This window comes from Rhinatrema bivittatum, chromosome 1, assembly GCF_901001135.1.
Source record: "Rhinatrema bivittatum chromosome 1, aRhiBiv1.1, whole genome shotgun sequence".
NCBI lineage: Eukaryota > Metazoa > Chordata > Amphibia > Gymnophiona > Rhinatrematidae > Rhinatrema > Rhinatrema bivittatum.
This window is the reverse complement of record NC_042615.1, coordinates 765,780,021-765,798,376: the sequence shown is the minus strand read 5'-3', so window position 1 is coordinate 765,798,376 and position 18,356 is coordinate 765,780,021. Positions and strand designations below refer to the sequence as shown.

Genomic DNA, 18,356 nt, shown 5'->3' with positions numbered 1-18,356 from the left:
GATATTTGGAGTTAGCTACTTAACTTACGTGGCTAACTCCGGTCGTGCCGCTGACCTGTCCCAAAGTTAGCCGCATAAACATATGCAGCTAGGTAAAACAGTAGGGTATATTCAGCAGCACGACCTTGCCACTGAATACACCTTGCTAGTTAGCCTGACATGTTTATCTTGCTAAATAGCCAAGCCGCTCATTGGCTGAACATTGACCTCAGAAAACCTAGATCGTTTAGTTGCTAAGTTTCTTTTTGAAGTATTATGTGATATCAATGTAGGGCACCACTGGGATTCCTACTAAGGAGTGTACCCTAGTAGCTAATGTACAGGAATGGATCAGCACCCCCCCCCCCCCCCCCTGCTGCAGGCCGCTGCAGCGATTTAATGATTTATTCCTGCAAATAATGGCTTTATGGACGTTTAGTTTGGGTTTTGAAAGAGTAGGATCTGTTTCTTTCACTTCCCTTATATTTGTCAAGTACAGGCTCAACACCTTGGCTGAGGAGTCTTAGAAATTAAAGAGATTTGTTTCCAACTCACATCCGGGGTACATGCATTCTCTAATTTATAGAGCTGTGTACTCTGTGTGATTTTACATAGGAGGAAGTTTTTGGGCACTCTTGACCCCAGGAAAAGGTGTGAAGAGAAGTTGTTCTTAGTTATCCTGGTGACCCTTAATCCAAGGGATTCTACTGCCAATCTAGCTATTTGTTTGCAGGAGAGAATACCCAGCAGGAGAGAGGAGGAACTGAGTACCATTCTGCTACTCACAAACAGCAAACAACTCGGGAGGTGCCCACAGGATACACAAACGGAGAAGAGAAAACTGGAGAGTGCAAGGAAACCAAACTGAAGGACCCCATTTTTGCAGTTACCCAGGACAGTTTCACATTCCACCTAAAGAGAAGGAAGGGAACCTGAGGGAGAGATTAACGGACCAAAGATTTCCCCATGTGAGATTTATTATGGAGATTCCCTACAAACTTCAGAAGTATACTCCAACATGAACTTTACACTCATGTTCCCAGTTTTCATTTGTGTATTCCTTCCTCTAAGGATTATAGGGTGATCCAGACTAAAAATCCTGCCTTTTTCCCTGTGGCTCCCTCTCTCTAGAGCAGAGTCTCCCATGCTTTTCAAGCCCAAGATGCTTCTACGTTAAAAAAAAGCAAACCTGTTGTATGGCACACCAACCTCCAAGGGGCAGCAATGCAGGGGTAGAGAGGACTCATATGGCCAGAAGAAAAGCTAGGGAAGCACTGAAAGCCCCACTAGTCTTTCCAAAATTTTAAAACAAAAAGGGGTGTGTGTGTTTGGGGGGGGGGGGGAGGGGGGTGTTTAGAGACACATCAGCTCATAACAATAGACCAACTGACTCTAGATACAAGTGCAGAAAAAGGGGGGAGGAAGTCAGTCTGTTCTCCATTGTGTTACTTCCAACACTTAGAACGAGTCACATCCAGTGCTCAGTGCACACTCCCATCTCATTAAGCCTGGGGATAAGATGGAGGCTGGAAGAATTCAAAAGGAGGAGGTTCAGTAAGGGGAAGATGAGGAGGTGCTGCGTTCAGTGTGTGCACGCGCTGTACAAAGCGGGGTCCAACTAGTCATGCCTTGCATGTTTAGATACCATTGCTGGTGAGAGTCTTGCTGATGCAAGGTCTGGATCTGAGCATCGGGCAGGGGGGTGACCTTTCCATAGCACATCTGGATCAGGTCTGAAGACACACCAGATGGGAAACACCGCTGTAAAATGCACTTCTAAGAGCGCTCTGTCTTGGGGGGCAAAATTATTTAACATTTAGGAGCTGCTTCGAGCCTAGCATTAGAGGCATATAAATGTAAATAAAATAAGTAACAAAGAATCTAAAACTTTCTATTTTGACCAAGCATTTAAGGATAAGTGTTAAGACAAGTTTCTTTATGCTTGCTATAAATATTCTGCTGTTTAGTCAATATGATTACTTTTACTCTATTGTTTTATAAGAACATAAGAAATGCCATACTGGGTCAGACCAAGCCTAGTATCCTGTTTCCAACAGTGGCCAATCAAAGTCACATGCACCTGGCAAGTACCCAAACATTAGATAGATCACAAGTTACTATTGCTTATTAGATTACCGTAATAGCAATTTATGGATTTAACCTTTAGGAAAATATCTAAACCTTTTTTTAAACCCAGTAACACTAACTGCTAAAACCACATTCCCTGGCAATGAATTCCAGAGTTTAACTATGCATTGAGTGAAAAATAAATTTTCTTCAATTTGTATTAAATGAGCTACTTGCTAACTTCATGGAGTGAAGAGTATAGGGTTCAGAGGATGTTTAAGAATAATGTTAGTTTAAAGCCTTTGAAGCATACTATTTTCTCCAAGATTTTGTCCTTCTGAGGGCTTCCTAGAAGTGGTTGCACGTATGCAGGCAGGCAAAAATTTAAGTACATTTGTGATGGGCTATGCCAGGCAACATATGATCCTAATTAATTTTTCCAGCAATGGGTGGGGGGGTTTTGACTTTTTTTTTTTTATTATTTTTATTCTTCTCTTGCCATAAACCCATCTTTTTGGGAGATGCTTGTGTGGGATATAAAAATTCCCATGAGCATGCTTAGTTTTTAGTGGGGTAGGGGCTGATGAGAGAGGGTTAGTGGACTGCAGAAGCTAGAGATCATCCCTGAGTCTCAAGCAATTGAGATTGAAGGAAGGAGTCTTAAGCAGGATTTATTTTTTCCTCATCCCTGGGAGGTTAGGATCTGCAATTGGGGCTTTTGGATCTTTGGAAGAAGATTTTTAGATACATACTGGTTTAACCTGAATGGAAGGGCATTCACCTTGGGATCCTGAAGGACTGAATTCGGAGAATTTTTTTTTGCCTGAGCACAAGCAGCAGCAGCAAGGGTGAGAAGTTTTTTGGACACCTGTACTAGAGACATCAAGAGACCTAATGAAGATTTCTGCAGTTGGATTACACTTTAAGAGTTTTTTAAATTTTAATATTTGTTCTAATAGTTTTGAACTTGGGGATATTTTCCCAACTTGACCAGCGTATGCTGGAGCTACACGATGGTTATACTACCCTCACTGAGGATATTTTTGAGATGGATGATAGCACAAGAGAAGGGAGACTGGTGAGATCTTAGGTGGTTATTTTTGCAGTGTCCAATGTGATTGACATTTCTTTTTACTTCTGATAATTTGTTTTATTTATTTGATTTATATTACATTTCAAAATAGACAACATTTAGGTACTTAGGTATTTCCCTATCGTCAGAGGGCTTACAATCTAAGTTTTTGTACCTGAGGCAACAGAGTGACTTGCCCAAGGTATCAAGGAGCAGCAGTGGGATTTCAACCCTGGTTTCCCTGGATTGTAGCTCACTGCTCTAACCACTAGGCTACTCCTCAACTCAAATTTAACTTTATCCTTATTAAATTACAAAAAAAATGCATTCAAGATATTTCTTGATTTAAGTAGATTACAGCTGCAAAACAATATAGCAAAAAAAAAAAAAAATCAATTAAAGGGAAAAAAGTACAACAGTGCAGCTAATACAAAAGATCTATGTAAAAAGAAAATACATTAAGTAAGACAACATTATCAGACTTGACAGCACTAACATTGACCCCAATTGCATGGGGGTCAAAGATGACATAATTGGCACCTACATATTTAAGCACTTGCATGGGAATTTCAGCGAAAAGGTAGCACCTAATGCTAAAACTCAATTTTTTTTATTTTTATTTTTTTTAGAAAAGAAAAATATTTCTAAAAGTTTGAGTCTCCCTGACAACATCTGGGAAAATAAGAGATCTTCTGTCCCAGATCCTTAGGGGAAAAAAAAACCAAACCAATTTCAAGGTCCACGGTTTATCAAATTCACATGCAAAAATGACAAGAAAAGTTGCCCTGTGCTTAACTTGAGTTAGAATGTTCCAGAAAACCAAAAAAAGATTAACATCAGGTAAATAGGTAGATTAGATTCTGTTTTGTATTATGCTTGGAATGTTTTCTTGCTAATTACATTTTGCTCACTGTTATGTTATTGACTGGTTGTTTGTTTTTATAGTCTATTCATCGCCTTGAGCAAGGTGATTAATCTAATCTAAATAATCTTAGACACTCGTACTAAGTACCACATTCTTTGATGTTGAATCCCTGCTTTAGAAAAGTTTTATACTGAACACCACTAGTGCCCAGCTTCCTAACTGACACTCAGAAGAAGAAAATATACTTAACCCCAGGGCTTTGGAGAGTACATTATTTGGGGCTAAAAGATTAAACCGTATTGATAGAAACTTTAGCACCAGTGCTGAGTGCGAACCCAGAGACTTCTTGAGGGTCACCTGAGTCAGGGTTATAGCATCAAAAACAAAAAACAAAAAAAAGCATTTGCTCCATTTAACATTCCTATTCACCACAAAAAGCATAAAAATAATATCAGTTATTCTCATAGGAAGTAATGGGAGCTGCAAGACCAGTGTTGCAGCTTGGATCTACATCAGCTTCAGATAGGAGGAAATATATTTAGATGCAAGGACATAAGGAAGTAAATAAAAGACCTTTGTGTGTTTCTAAGCAGGCCTTTTGCATTACCAGAAGATGTTAAGGAAGCATTAATGGAAATGCCTCCCCCACTGCACCCTCCAAATAGCTTTATTCAAGGTGCGTGGAATAATTTTTCCAACTTTTCCCATGTATCTGCTTTTCCACAGTTGCTATTCTGGTTCTTGACTCTTATTGGTCATCCAGAGGCTAAAAAGAAGTTGAGATGACCTGCGCCCTCTGGGCACAGATATGTCAATGCATTGGCACCACAGCAGGAGAAGTACAGATGGCACCGGTAATAATGAGAAAACACAACATGGACCGGCTCTGACAAGAAAGTCTCTTGTTTTTCAGTATGGAAGGATCAAAGGCAAAAATATTTGTACAAACACTCCCTTTATACAAAAACTTTACATGCACCACCGCCCTCAGGTTTGTCCAGGATCCAAATATCCATCTAGTGCCAGAGTCAATAACCGGTTTCCCCACAGTCATAAAGGGAAAAAAACAATACAAAAGAATGGCATTACTAATAGAAGCATTTGTACCAGGCAACTATGCTGAATGAAGAGAGAGACGATCATCATGTACTAAGAGATGCAATCAAACCAGGAAATGAGGTAAAAACGAAGAAATAGTTCCAATTGTCTTGAATGCCATCAGCCTAAATTAAAAAAAAAATTTCCAGGCACACCTCAATATGTTATGAATCTACATAGGGGTAGATTTTCAGAGCCCTGCTCGCCTAAATCCGCCCAAAACCAGGCGGATTTAGGCGAGCAGGGCCCTGCGCGCCGGGAAGCCTATTTTACATAGGCCTCCCGGCGCGCGCAGAGCCCCGGGACTCGCGTAAGTCCCGGGGTTCTCGGAGGGGGGGCGTGTCGGGGGCGTGTCGGGGGGCGGGCCCGGTCGTCGCGGCGTTCCGGGGGCGTGTCGGCAGCGTTTTGGGGGCGGGTACGGGGCGTGGCCGCGCCCTCCGTACCCGCCCCCAGGACGCGGCCCGGCGCGCAGCAGGCCCGCTGGCGCGCGGGGATTTACGTCTCCCTCCGGGAGGCGTAAATCCCCCGACAAAGGTAAGGGGGGGGTGTAGACAGGGCCGGGCGGGTGGGTTAGGTAGGGGAAGGGAGGGGAAAGTGAGGGGAGGGCAAAGGAAAGTTCCCTCCAAGGCCGCTCCGATTTCGGAGCGGCCTTGGAGGGAACGGGGGGAGGCAGCGCGGCTCGGCGCGCGCAGGCTATACAAAATCGATAGCCTTGCGCGCGCCGATCCAGGATTCTAGGGGCGGATTTTCAGAGCCCTGCTCGCGTAAATCCGCCCAAAACCAGGCGGATTTACGCGAGCAGGGCCCTGCGCGCCGGGAAGCCTATTTTACATAGGCCTCCCGGCGCGCGCAGAGCCCCGGGACTCGCGTACGTCCCGGGGTTCTCGGAGGGGGGCGTGTCGGGGGGCGGGGCCGGAGCGCGCGGCGTTGCGGGGGGCGTGTCGGCAGCGTTTTGGGGGCGGGTACGGGGCGTGGCTACGGCCCGGGGGCGTGGCCGCGCCCTCCGTACCGGCCCCCAGGTCGCGGCCCGGCGCGCAGCAGGCCCGCTGGCGCGCGGGGAATCCCCCGACAAAGGTAAGGGGGGGGTGTAGACAGGGCCGGGGGGGTGGGTTAGGTAGGGGAAGGGAGGGTAAGATGAGGGGAGGGCAAAGGAAAGTTCCCTCCGAGGCCGCTCCGATTTCGGAGCGGCCTTGGAGGGAACGGGGGGAGGCAGCGCGGCTCGGCGCGCGCAGGCTATACAAAATCGATAGCCTTGCGCGCGCCGATCCAGGATTTTAGTGGATACGCGCGGCTCCGCGCGTATCTACTAAAATCCAGCGTACTTTTGCTTGAGTCTGATGCGCAAGCAAAAGTAGGCTGATCGCGCTTCTTTTAAAATCTACCCCTTAGTGGATACGCGCGGCTCCGCGCGTATCTACTAAAATCCAGCGTACTTTTGCTTGAGTCTGATGCGCAAGCAAAAGTAGGCTGTTCGCGCGCCTCTTAAAATCTACCCCATAGAGTATATCTAACTCCCCACAAGCTCCAAGAGGAAGCGCTCTGGTACAATGCAAGTATTAAGAACAAGAGCACTAGCAGTAAATGAGAGATATTTATTAATTAAACTTATTTAAACATACAAAAGCCATCCCTCCCTGTAGGCCTAAGGCAGGATTACAAAATAAAATACATCCAAACCCAATATACTCTGACTTAAGAGCGAGGAAAATTGCCGTCACACTATACAAAAAAAAACATAGGTGTAAGGTGATTGTACAAGCCTGTGGTGCACCATGAAAGTGGCTGCTGCCATGAGGCTCAAAAACAAATGAAGTACATACTAATTATTTATACCAGAGAGGATAATGATTCTTCCATGCTCATATGCAGAAAATTGTGCCGTCTTTTTCATACCTATGTGGTTGTGAAAAGGTTACCACCACCAGGGGGGCAGGAAAGAGGTGTTAGCAAAAAGGATAATGCACTGAAAAGGCTAGCAGGATCATCAACTCTAGGTAACACAGACTACCTAGACCCTGCTCCACAGCACAAGCAGCCTGCTCAGACTCCAGACCTAAAAACATGGCTTTTTAAACAGGCATTTGAAACAATCACTGAAATATAAGCCAGGCATTTTTTCTTTTTTCATGTTCTTCTTTTATTCTGTTTTTATCTGTTTTTTTAATATTAATTTTAGTATCTATTTAGTAGTTATGAATTTTATATACTATGAAGCACTTGTTGTTTTAAATCATATTGTAAACCATAGAGATAGAACTTGTTTCTGTGCATCGGTATATGAAAATTGTATAAATAAAATAAATACCTGGAAGCCCCCCCTGACAGCTGGAGATGAGAGATGCTTTACTTCTGCTGGCGTGTCCATTTCCATCAAAATGGTACCAGCTCAGTGCCACCTCACATTTTGAGGATAAAGGCATGAACCAATGCTATCTTGGCCTCATTTTGATAGTAACGAGCAAACCAGCATGAGAAGCAAAAGGAGAGGAAGAGTTGGTAGAGGAAGGCTAGAGAGGGGAGAGGATTGAGCGACCTTGTTTGGATTGTAAATATCAGTAAGATGGGCTGGATGAGGCAGAGGCGGGAGGAGAAGCAAAAGTTAGTGTACATAATACCCCTCCAGGCTAAAAATGGCAGAAATAACATGTTTGCTAAATAATACAAGACAAGTAAACCTAAGTAAAATACTGCCATACATAAAGTAGACATAATAAAGCTATTTTCAGTATAAAAAAAAAAAAGAAAATAACCTATAACTCTCCAAAATCCCATCAAAACAAATGTTTGAAAAACTTTGACATTTGCTTTCTTAGTCTGTAGCTGTCTCTCGCCATCTCTGCAAATTTAGACTTCCTCTCCCTAAGGGCTCATCAGAAGAAAAAAAAAAAAACACACACAAAAACATACAACCACCCAGCATCGCTTTTCAAAACAAGCCCAGCCCCTGCTAGAAGGAAAGCTGGCTGCAGTTAAAGATTCACACTAAAGAAAAGATTATAGTGAGTGTTAAAGCAGAGGAAAAACTCAAAAAGAGAAGAGCTACAGTTTTAGATGCTCCCTTCTTTCCTGGCTGCAGTTTGCACAGGGAAAAGGAGTGTAATCATGAATTAGCTGCTATAGCTTCTCTTCTTTACTTTTCATAAAGAACGTAAATCTTGCAAGATGGGAACAGTGCACAGCTTCTGAGGAAAGTTATCAACTTGGGGTCACCTCTATGTCGACACAGCAAGTCAAACAACTTTAAAAAAAAAATAAAAAAATGAATAACCCAAAAATAAAGCCACGATGAAAAGTGGTGTCTGGTGCAACTCTTTCCATACATGGTAAATTCAAAGAGGTTTTCAAACACTGGTGGTTTTTTGAGCTTGTGGGGCTATCAGGACATAACATAATCCGCTTGGGTGGTGCAGAGCACAGATTTGTTCCACATTTATGGTGCACCTGAACTACTGTGCACAAATGACCCCAACACTAGGGATGTGAATCGTTTTTTGACGATTTAAAATATCGTCAGATATATTTTAAATCATCAAAAATCGTTAGAGCCGCGATACAATAACAATTCCCCCGATTTATCGTCAAAAAATCATAAATCGGGGGAAGGGGGATGGGAAGGGGGAGGGCGGGAAAACCGGCACACTCAAACCACCCTAAAACCCACCCCGACCCTTTAAAATAAATCCCCCACCCTCCCGAACCCCCCAAAATGCCTTAAATTACCTGGGGTCCAGAAGAAGGGTCCCGGTGTGATCTTTTACTCTCGGACCTCCGTGCGTTGTAGAAATGGCGCCGGCGCTACTTTTTTTTTTTGTCCCCCGACGTCAGGAGCGTAGGAGATCGCGCCCGGACCCCCGCTGGACCCCCAGGGACTTTTGGCCAGCTTGGGGGGGCCTCCTGACCCCCACAAGACTTGCCAAAAGTCCAGCGGGGGTCCGGGAGCGATCTGCTACCGCGAATTGTTTTTCCGTACGGAAAAACGATTCGACTGCAGGAGGTCGTTCCGGACCCCCGCTGGACTTTTGGCAAGTCTTGTGGGGGTCAGGAGGCCCCCCCAAGCTGGCCAAAAGTCCCTGGGGGTCCAGCGGGGGTCCGGGAGCGATCTCCTACGCTCCTGACGTCGGGGGACAAAAAAACAAAATGGCGCCGGCGCTACCTTTGACCTGTCATATGACAGGTCAAAGGTAGCGCCGGCGCCATTTCTACAACGCACGGAAGTCCGAGAGTAAAAGATCACACCGGGACCCTTCCTCTGGACCCCAGGTAATTTAAGGCATTTTGGGGGGGTTAGGGAGGGTGGGGGATTTATTTTAATGGGTCGGGGTGGGTTTTAGGGATGTTTTAGTGTGCCGGTTTTCGATTTACACGATTTACACGATATTTAAAAAACCCAAACTGCGACGATCCGATTCCCTCCCCCTCCCAGCCGAAATCGATCGTTAAGACGATCGATCACACGATTCACATCTCTACCCAACACCTCTCATGGAAAACAAACCCATTTGGGAGGCTACAATGCAGAGACAACTCCCCAGAACTAAAAGGACAGCAAAACATTTTGCAACAATAACTCACAAGATCACTAATTTGCCTTTCCCTTTCCTGCCAATTACACTTGAAACAAAAGCATGCCCATCTCCTACACTGGTAAAAGTAGTATCCTAACATCACCATATTCACAGGAGGAGAAAACCATTCTATACCTTCCGTCTGCAATAACTTCACAGGACCTGTTGTTGATTTCCTTATCCATTCTGTGACGAGCCTTGGAAAGAGAATAAAATGTGCATGTATTAAACTCCATTGGTAGATGTGATCTACTTTTCTTTGTAATGTGTCACAATGTTTTTATTCATTAGCTCTGCAAAGAAAATAGTATTTAGTATGCTTTCCAGCCATGTTATTTATGATTTATTTTTTTTATATTCTGCCTTTCGTGACTAGTCAGCCACTTCAAAGCGGATTATATTCAGGTAATGCCTGAATTTCCCTATGGTTTACAACAGGGGTTCTCAAACTACAGCCTGCATGCCAGATGTGGCTTCTAACTGAATTTTATCCAGTTCCTGACAGAGAAGGCAAAAGGAGTTTGATCTAGCCCTTGGCAGAAGGAGCTCAATCACTGCCTATGGTGGCAGGAGCATGTCGTGCCACTGCCATCGGCTCATTCTCGAAGTCAGGCAAGCAAATGGCAGCATGTCACAGCAGATTGGGTGGGGCCTGCCAATTCAAGGCCACCACCAATCGGCTGCATTATGCATTGCCATCATTGGCATTACTTCAGCTGAAGACAAGAAGAGAGGCTGCAACACAACCATGAGGAGATTTGGCTGCTGTAGAAGGTGGTACAGGTCATGGGGAGGAAGGCATAGCTGGTATTGAGCCGTGGGTTTTACTGAGCTATTGGGGACAGCCAAGTAAAGACAGTAATTACTGGAGATTCCTACTATTCCTGCCATCCCTTTGGAGCTGTAAGGGAGGAGGTATGGATATCATCCTTTAAGGATGCAGGCTTTGGAGGCCACAAGTGCAGAAATTCTCATTTTTATAATCCAGATATGAAGTCTTAATAATGGTTTAAAGATTTTTCTTCTAGGATCTTGTCCAAACCTTTTTTAAATCTAGCTACACTAACATCTTTCACCACATCCTCTGTCAATGAATTCGAGAGCTTAATTATGCATTGAGTAAAAAAAAAATATATATATATATATATATATTTTTTTTTTTTCTATTTGTTTTAAATGTATTACCTAGTAACTTCATGGCATCCCCTAGTCTCTGTATTTTTTGGAAAAAGTCAACTGATTCACGTTTACACATTCCACTTCACTCATTTTATAGATCTCTAGTAAATCTCCCCTTAGCCATCTCTTCTCCAAAATAAAGAGCCCCAGCCTCTTTAGCCTTTTCTCATAGGAAAATCAGTCCATCTTCTATCATTTCGGGCACCCTTCTCTGTACCATTTCTAACTCCATTATATCTTTGAGATGCAGCGACCAGAATTGTACACAATATTCAAGGTGCTGTCACACCATGGAGCAATACAGAGGCATTATGACATTCTGTTTTATTTCTCCACTCCTTTTCCTAATAATTCCTAGCATTCTATTTGCTTTCTTGGCCACTACTGTACACGATGATGCCTAGATTATTTTCCTGGGTGATGAATCCCAATCTGGAACCTTGCATCATGTAGCTATAATGTGGGTTGCTCGTTCCTACGTGATTCACTTTGCCCTTATCTACATTAAATGTCATTTTCCATTTGGATGCTCAGTCTTGCAAGGTCCTCTTTCAGTTTCTCACAATCCTCTTGTGATTTAATAATTTTTTAAAATAATTTTCTATCAGCAGCAAATCTGATCACCTCACTAGTGAGAATTCCTACAGTATTTGCACTCTTCATGGTACATCAGATAATTCCTGGGATTTTCTATCTGGGCTCTTTCCTTGCATTACCATAGATAATCACCACAATTTAAAAAAAAAAAAGTGCTGGTCTTTAAAAGTCTGCCTCAACTACCTTTTTTCCTTTCCCAGCACCTTCTGTGTTGAAAAATGACCCAAGCAGAGCTTGGTTTCTTCTTACCTATGGTTTTTCCCTCCCTTTTCATCTCCTGATTATTGTGCTAAACAGACTGGGCCTGTCTGCTGACCGAAGGTTGAAAGAGGAATTGGACTCTTTGGCATCTTCTAGAAGGGACCAGAACTTTTCACCTGCACAGTGCACCAGAATTCCATTAGCCTCCAGGGTCATTACCTATATCTGGGGTTCTTGGCTGGGCTTCATGGGGTCTCGGAAAATAATTGTCTGTGGGTATAATCTTTCAAGGGAAGGGATCCATAACTTATGAGAATCTCAAAGGGGTCTGTGATCCTAAAACATTTCACAACCACCGTGTTATACACTTAATAGCAGAAAAAAAGTTTACAGTGTTCAAACTGAGTGAAGAGCAAGACTGCTTACAACATCGTCCACAAGGTCTTTGACAGCAGTTATCACAAGCACCAGCAATAAAGGTAGAAGTGTTGTAGTCCAGGACACAGAAGATATTGCAGGAATAGTCTAAATTTAAAAAATAAAATCAGAAAATGTTTTTATTTTTTTGTACTCTAATGAATTAATTTTACAAAATGATTTGACCAAGAAAACAAGCATGATATCTTATTCTACAATTATTTGAAAATAAATTTTGGATTTAAATTATGAGGACAAAAAATGCTCTGGATCCATTAATTAATATGTACATGGTGGACAGTAAGATATGACCCTTACCCTCACTGCACCGAGTGGGGAGCACAGGGTTCAAACTGTGCAGCCTATTCCTTCTTGAGTTTGTGTTATACTAATCATTCTAAAGTTTTAGCAGTTTCACTAAAATTGGGAGTTTCATTATAAAACCCTTCACACATTAAAGCTTATAATTTGTGTTGGTCCCCCATCTCCCTCTTCCATTTTGTGTACTGCCTGCCTACTGAGAAGAGCAGACTTGACTAAGAAATAGGGTTGCCAGCTGGCCCGATTTCCTTTGGCTAGGCCGGCTGCTGGCAGAAGTTTAAAAATGGGCAGCTAAAAGCCAGTATTTGTGGGGGGTGGGGGGGAGAAGGGGGGTGACTACAGCTTTAAAGCAGGTGGGGCGTACAGCATAGCTACTGTTACTGTAGGCTCGGTTGCAAGATGTAGGCCTAGTTGCCTCAATGCAGAGAAGGCTTCCTTCTGCTTCTGGCTTGCAGGCCCTACAGAGAGAGGGGCTCTGGGAGATCAGTCAGGTCGTGTCATCAGTTGAGCACATTTCACATTTCTCAGCTGCAGTCAACATACAAGAATGCCAACAGGATGGAGCTGGACTGGAGGAAGAGGGCTTTCTCAGCCTGGTAAGCCCAGGTTTTTAACCACAAGCCTGTGGGATTGGCACACTGAGGAGATGGTCATCATGGGAGAGGGACTGTGTATTTATATGTGGAGGGGGAGGGTTAGGACTAGGGCTCACGTGTATGGGGGGTTTAGACTGGGGGATATGCATGAGGAACAGGGCAGATCACATGAATGAAGGGATTGCTTTGGAAGATATGCATCATAGGGAGGGCTCTCTAAAGGATGGATCATGTGTGGGAGGATTCTGCAGCTGGTGTCTACAATGGCAAAAACCTAGATGTGGTACAGAAGAGGGAAGCTTTACCACTACCTGCTGCTCAGGAGGGGGATGCAACCTCATGGGGGCTGAAACATGCAGTCACCTGTGTGTCCCACCTTGATGTGGTTTGCAGGGTCTGAGGTATGCATATGATGGGAGTCTGGGATGTATGGGAGGGGGGGCTCATCAATCACGTGCCTGGGGTATTTTGGAAGATGGATCATGTATTTGGGGGCTTTGTCAGTTGTAGTAAAAACATACACAAGTCCATTAGTTCCAATACTAAGATGACATACAGGAGTAGACAATTTTGTTTCAAAAGATCCCCTTCTCTGCCAGCTTGTACTTTTGCATAAAGTAAAGTAAAATTCTGAAAACATCAAAATATCCTTTCCAAAAATTTTCTTGTTTCTTCCTTCCTTAGTTAAAGGATCATGAAGTCTTTGCCATCCTAGAATACTAATATTTTATTATATCTTACCTGTAGAATAAGTAGCATCAGGAAATAGGCATTGGCTGCTCTTTTAAACTGTTCCCACAAATTGAGTGGCAAGAAGGTGATTGGATTGTACTTGTAAGTTTTTATTGCATTTCCCTGTCAAACAAAATGGCACAGGTGTGTCATTCAAAAAGCAATACACATGCACATAACTATATCTACAGTATTTCTCTCTCTGTATATAAATGTATTATTTACTATTCATGCTTACAGTCAGCCAACAGCAGCATATATTAGGGATGTGCATTAATTTCAAACAAATTTTAAAACATGAAAATTAAAGGCAATTTGTTTCATTTGGAGCCCCCCTCCCCCCCCCCGAAATGAATCGGGCAGTCCCCCGGAATGAAATTAACCTTATTTGTTGCATTAATTTGAAATTTATATATTGCGCTTGTCTAGGCCTGAAGCCAGGGCCTCGCCTAGGGAATACACTGAGGCCCAAAACAGAGGCCGTGGCCTAGGTCCAAGCGCGACTGCAGTCTCTTACCTGATCTGTTGGAGGTATCCGATGGCAAGGCTGGGCCTATGGTCTCAAAGTCTGGGCCTGAACCCAGGCCCATCTGGTCAGCATCATTTTGATGTAAGACAATTATATGGCAATGCCGTACATCAAAATGGCGCCGTCCAGTGGTATGAATGCACCAGAGTTAACTCCGGTACAACCCTAGCAGATGGTGTCAAAAGAAAGAAGAGGATGGTGAAGGTGTAGCACGAGGCCTGGGCCTGTCCTGAGGCAGAGGCCCGGGTATCAGGACCCGGCCTCCAGGTCAGGCCCCGATGTCGGGCCCGAGTCCGGGCTCCAGCCTAGGCCTCGCATCGTGACCTGGGTTCGGCTGAGGGCACAGTAGGTCACCGCAACCTCAGCCTATGGAAGGCCAAGTCTTCAACCTGGGTCTAGGCCTCGCTGTTGGATCTTTTCTGGACTGGGCAACTGGGGGGATCCTGGCCCCGGCATTTTTCCGGGCAGGCAGGAGTACCCGTTTTTTGATTATTTTGGGGGTGCTTGAATTTTTTTCTCTAACAAATTAAAGCAATCCACAAACCAGAATTCATGGGAAGAAAAAAAAAAACTCCCAAAAACCAATATTTTTACCTGCACATCCCTACCATATATTGGAGGAACATATTTTGAATTTGTTTGAGCTTTTCGATTACAAAAAAAAAAAAAAAAAAGCTACTGTACTGCATTTGAAATACAGAATTGTTGCATTAAGGGGCAGTGCAGCTTTTTAAGGCTTTCAGTAGCTCATTTTCATGTCAAACACTGCAAACAGTAGAAAGAAAGAAGTAGATTAAAAAGCAAATATTTAGTGGATTACAGATCTCTCTCGAAAGCCGTTCTGCAATTTAAAAAAAAAAAATCTGTGGAAGACTTGACTGGTTGGATATCCTATTGAATGTAGTCATATAGCATTATCACTTTAGGCCAGTGGTTCTGGAGGGTGTAAACCCCCAGAAAGGATTCTGATACATTACGAGGGGAGGGACATGAAACAGTCAGCCTCTTCTTCCTCCAGTTCCCCAGCCAAACACTTGAAGCAGAGAATAGGCAGAAACAAGCAGCGGCTTTCTGATCAAGCAGAGGAGGGCTGGAGCTGAGCAGGGCCATCTGCCTCCGTCACCAACTCTCCACGCCTTGCAGGAGAATAAAACCCGGTGAGGGAAGCTACCTGCCCCACTACTGCTCAAAGAGATAAGAATAATGGAGGAGAGGATCCAGAGAAAACTTTTTTTTTCTGTTTTTTTTAAAAAACATTTGCATATGTGGTGTTCCTTTCAATGGGTAAGATTGGTTAATTAGAATGACTGAAAATTATATTTTGCAAAAAGGTTATACTGGGGGAGGGGAGGGGAGGGCCTCAATATGACAAAGGCTGTTCTGTAGAAAGAGTTCAGATAGCACACTAGACAAATTTTAATATAAATAGAAAAATCTTAACATCCATGACTTGGTTGGATTAAATTTTATAGTTCTTTAATAGGCTCCACCATTGAGGTTAAATGAGATGCTTTAAAAGCAATGTTTGTTTTTTTTAAACCGTGCCATGCCCTAACATGCCTTCTTTACAACACAGATGTTAAAATAGATGAGAATTAAAACTACAAGTTTAATTTAGTTCCAAGATTAGATTAAAACAACATCATCCTTTTGAAGCTGGGCTCAGATTTTAAAAACTGGATCTCTGAACACCAATGGGTTAGTCCCACTTACAGACTAAACACTGTGCCCCTGATAGCATGGAACTATATTACTTCGTATATAAACAGATGCAAGACTGCTTTCTGGTCTCTATTAATTGCTACTTTTGGCCAGCCACAGGGTAGGCCAGCGACCAGCTGCTCTCTCCAACTCACCCCAGAACCTTCAGAGCCCTCCTTATGTGGCAGGAATCAGTGAGCCCCAGCTCCTGCTGTGGCTCAGACACCGCCTCCTTGCTGCGATGTTCCTGCATCTTCTCGGGGGTCTCCCTTAGGCGAGTACAGTACACGGCGCACATCAGCATTTAAAGAGCTGATGGCAGGAAAAGCCCTGCAGCGCCCAGCAATTACATCAGCAGGCCCCGACTACCTAAGCGTGGCCCAGACTGCCTATCACCCTCCCAGCAATGAATCTCCTGCCTTTGAGCACAGTGTGTTGCTTCTGCATTCCTGTGTTCCTGCAATCTCTTGTCCAGCCCTCTCCTGCTAGTCATGTCCAGTGTCTCACTGTCTATCTTTGTTTATCCTTGGCTTAATCTACTGGAACTAACCAACCAAGGCCTTGAACCTAAACACGTTTGCCTGCTGCCTGGACCTGATTACACTTGCTTGCCACTCGCCCCCGACTCCTGGCCAATAGTAAAAAAAAAAAAAAAAGAAGAAAGTTACCCCAGAAGACTCAAGATTTGAACAACTATGTAATGCAGAGTAGTTATCTTAAGTCAGGCTGCAGAACACTGGGGTCCAAATTTGATGTGCTTTTATATGATTTTTTAAATTTTGTATCCCAATGCATTTAAATGTAGTTCCAACTACAACATACAGCTAGGTGTTTTTCTCCTTTGAGTGACTGAGTTTTTGTTTAAGTAGCCAATGGATTTTTTGGGTCTTGAGATTTATCTAGTGGCACCACAACGACAATTTTTGTCCTTGATTTTTTTTTTTTTTTTTAAATATATTGGGATCAAAAATTTTCAAAAAATATAAACATATCACATTTAGACCCAGTGTTCTGCAGCCTGGCTTAAGATAACCACAGGGGTAGATTTTCAGACAAGCGCGAACAGCCTACTTTTGTTTGCGCTCCAGGCGCAAACAAAAGTACGCTGGATTTTAGTAGATACGCGCGTAGTCGCGCGTATCGGCTAAAATCCTGGATCGGCGCGCGCAAGGCTATCGATTTTGTATAGCCTGCGCGCGCCGAGCCGCGCTGCCTCCCCCCGTTCCCTCCAAGGCCGCTCCGAAATCGGAGCGGCCTTAGAGGGAACTTTCCTTTGCCCTCCCCTCACCTTCCCCTCCCTTCCCCTACCTAACCCACCCGCCCGGCCCTGTCTACACCCCCCCCTTACCTTTGTCGGGGGATTTACGCCTCCCGGAGGGAGACGTAAATCCCCGCGCGCCAGCGGGCCTGCTGCGCGCCGGGCCGCGACCTGGGGGCGGGTACGGAGGGCGCGGCCATGCCCCCGGGCCGTAGCCACGCCCCGTACCCGCCCCCAAAACGCTGCCGACACGCCCCCGGAACGCCGCGACGACCGGGCCCGCCCCCGACACGCCCCCGACACGCCCCCCTCCGAGAACCCCGGGACTTACGCGAGTCCCGGGGCTCTGCGCGCGCCGGGAGGCCTATGTAAAATAGGCTTCCCGGCGCGCAGGGCCCTGCTCGCCTAAATCCGCCCGGTTTTGGGCGGATTTAGGCGAGCAGGGCTCTGAAAATCTACCCCACATTGTATTATTTATAAAGTCCTACATACATGTTTTTCAAATCTTTCAAGTCTTATGGGAGTAAAAGGCCGGCGATGCAGGCTTATCCAGGGCCGCCAGTATAACATGGGAAAAGTGCGTGCAGGAAGTCAGGGAGGTGGTGGGAAGGACAGAAGGAAGGGGGGGGGAGAAGAATGAGAGGAGACAGTAGCAAATAGGCAGAGAGGGGGCTGGGTTTGAATCCCAGGCAGGTGATTGGCAGGATTCAGGCGGGCTGATGACACGGAGCAACGTGCAGGGCAGAATTACCAGGGAGCCGAAGCAGCAGGTTGCTTGGCTGGTCATCTGGTGTCTTCATAGTGTGGGTCCGATTTGCGAGAAGTGGCTAAGATCAGGCACTTCGGTGTCTTGTTAGTAGGAAAGTAGTACAGCATGAGGAGTGGCAGGGAGAGGGGAGGGAGGATGGACAAGAGCCATGCCAAGGCCATTGAAGGGAGTCAACGTATGTCTATGGTGGCAAGATTCCTGCTAGGCCAGAGAGAGAGTACGGTGTATAGCAGTACGAGTCCTCCTTGTACACCGGTCCCAGTACAAAGTCGGGTGAAAGTGGCCCCGAGATCGGGCCTGAGGGAACAAGGGCTATTTCCCCGACAGAGGAGATAAGGCCCGCTGGGACCCCCCTTGACCTCTCCCCTTAACGCATTGGGATGACATTTCCTGCTATCCCCCAGGCCTGC

The 18,356-nt window shown here is 44.8% G+C and overlaps 1 protein-coding gene across 3 annotated transcripts in view; it reads right to left on the bottom strand.

Annotated features, from left to right (window-relative positions):
* ATP8B1 (ATPase phospholipid transporting 8B1) overlaps positions 1-18,356 on the bottom strand; it is a 275,982-nt gene that overhangs the window by 139,223 nt on the left and 118,403 nt on the right. For all 3 annotated transcript variants that reach the window (XM_029579627.1, XM_029579621.1, XM_029579613.1), the window contains 3 exons: positions 13,699-13,812; positions 12,050-12,148; positions 9,782-9,843 (listed from right to left, as the gene is read on the bottom strand). In XM_029579627.1, the coding sequence (XP_029435487.1) occupies positions 9,782-9,843; positions 12,050-12,148; positions 13,699-13,812 (275 nt within the window). The remainder of the gene's footprint in view (positions 1-9,781; positions 9,844-12,049; positions 12,149-13,698; positions 13,813-18,356) is intronic.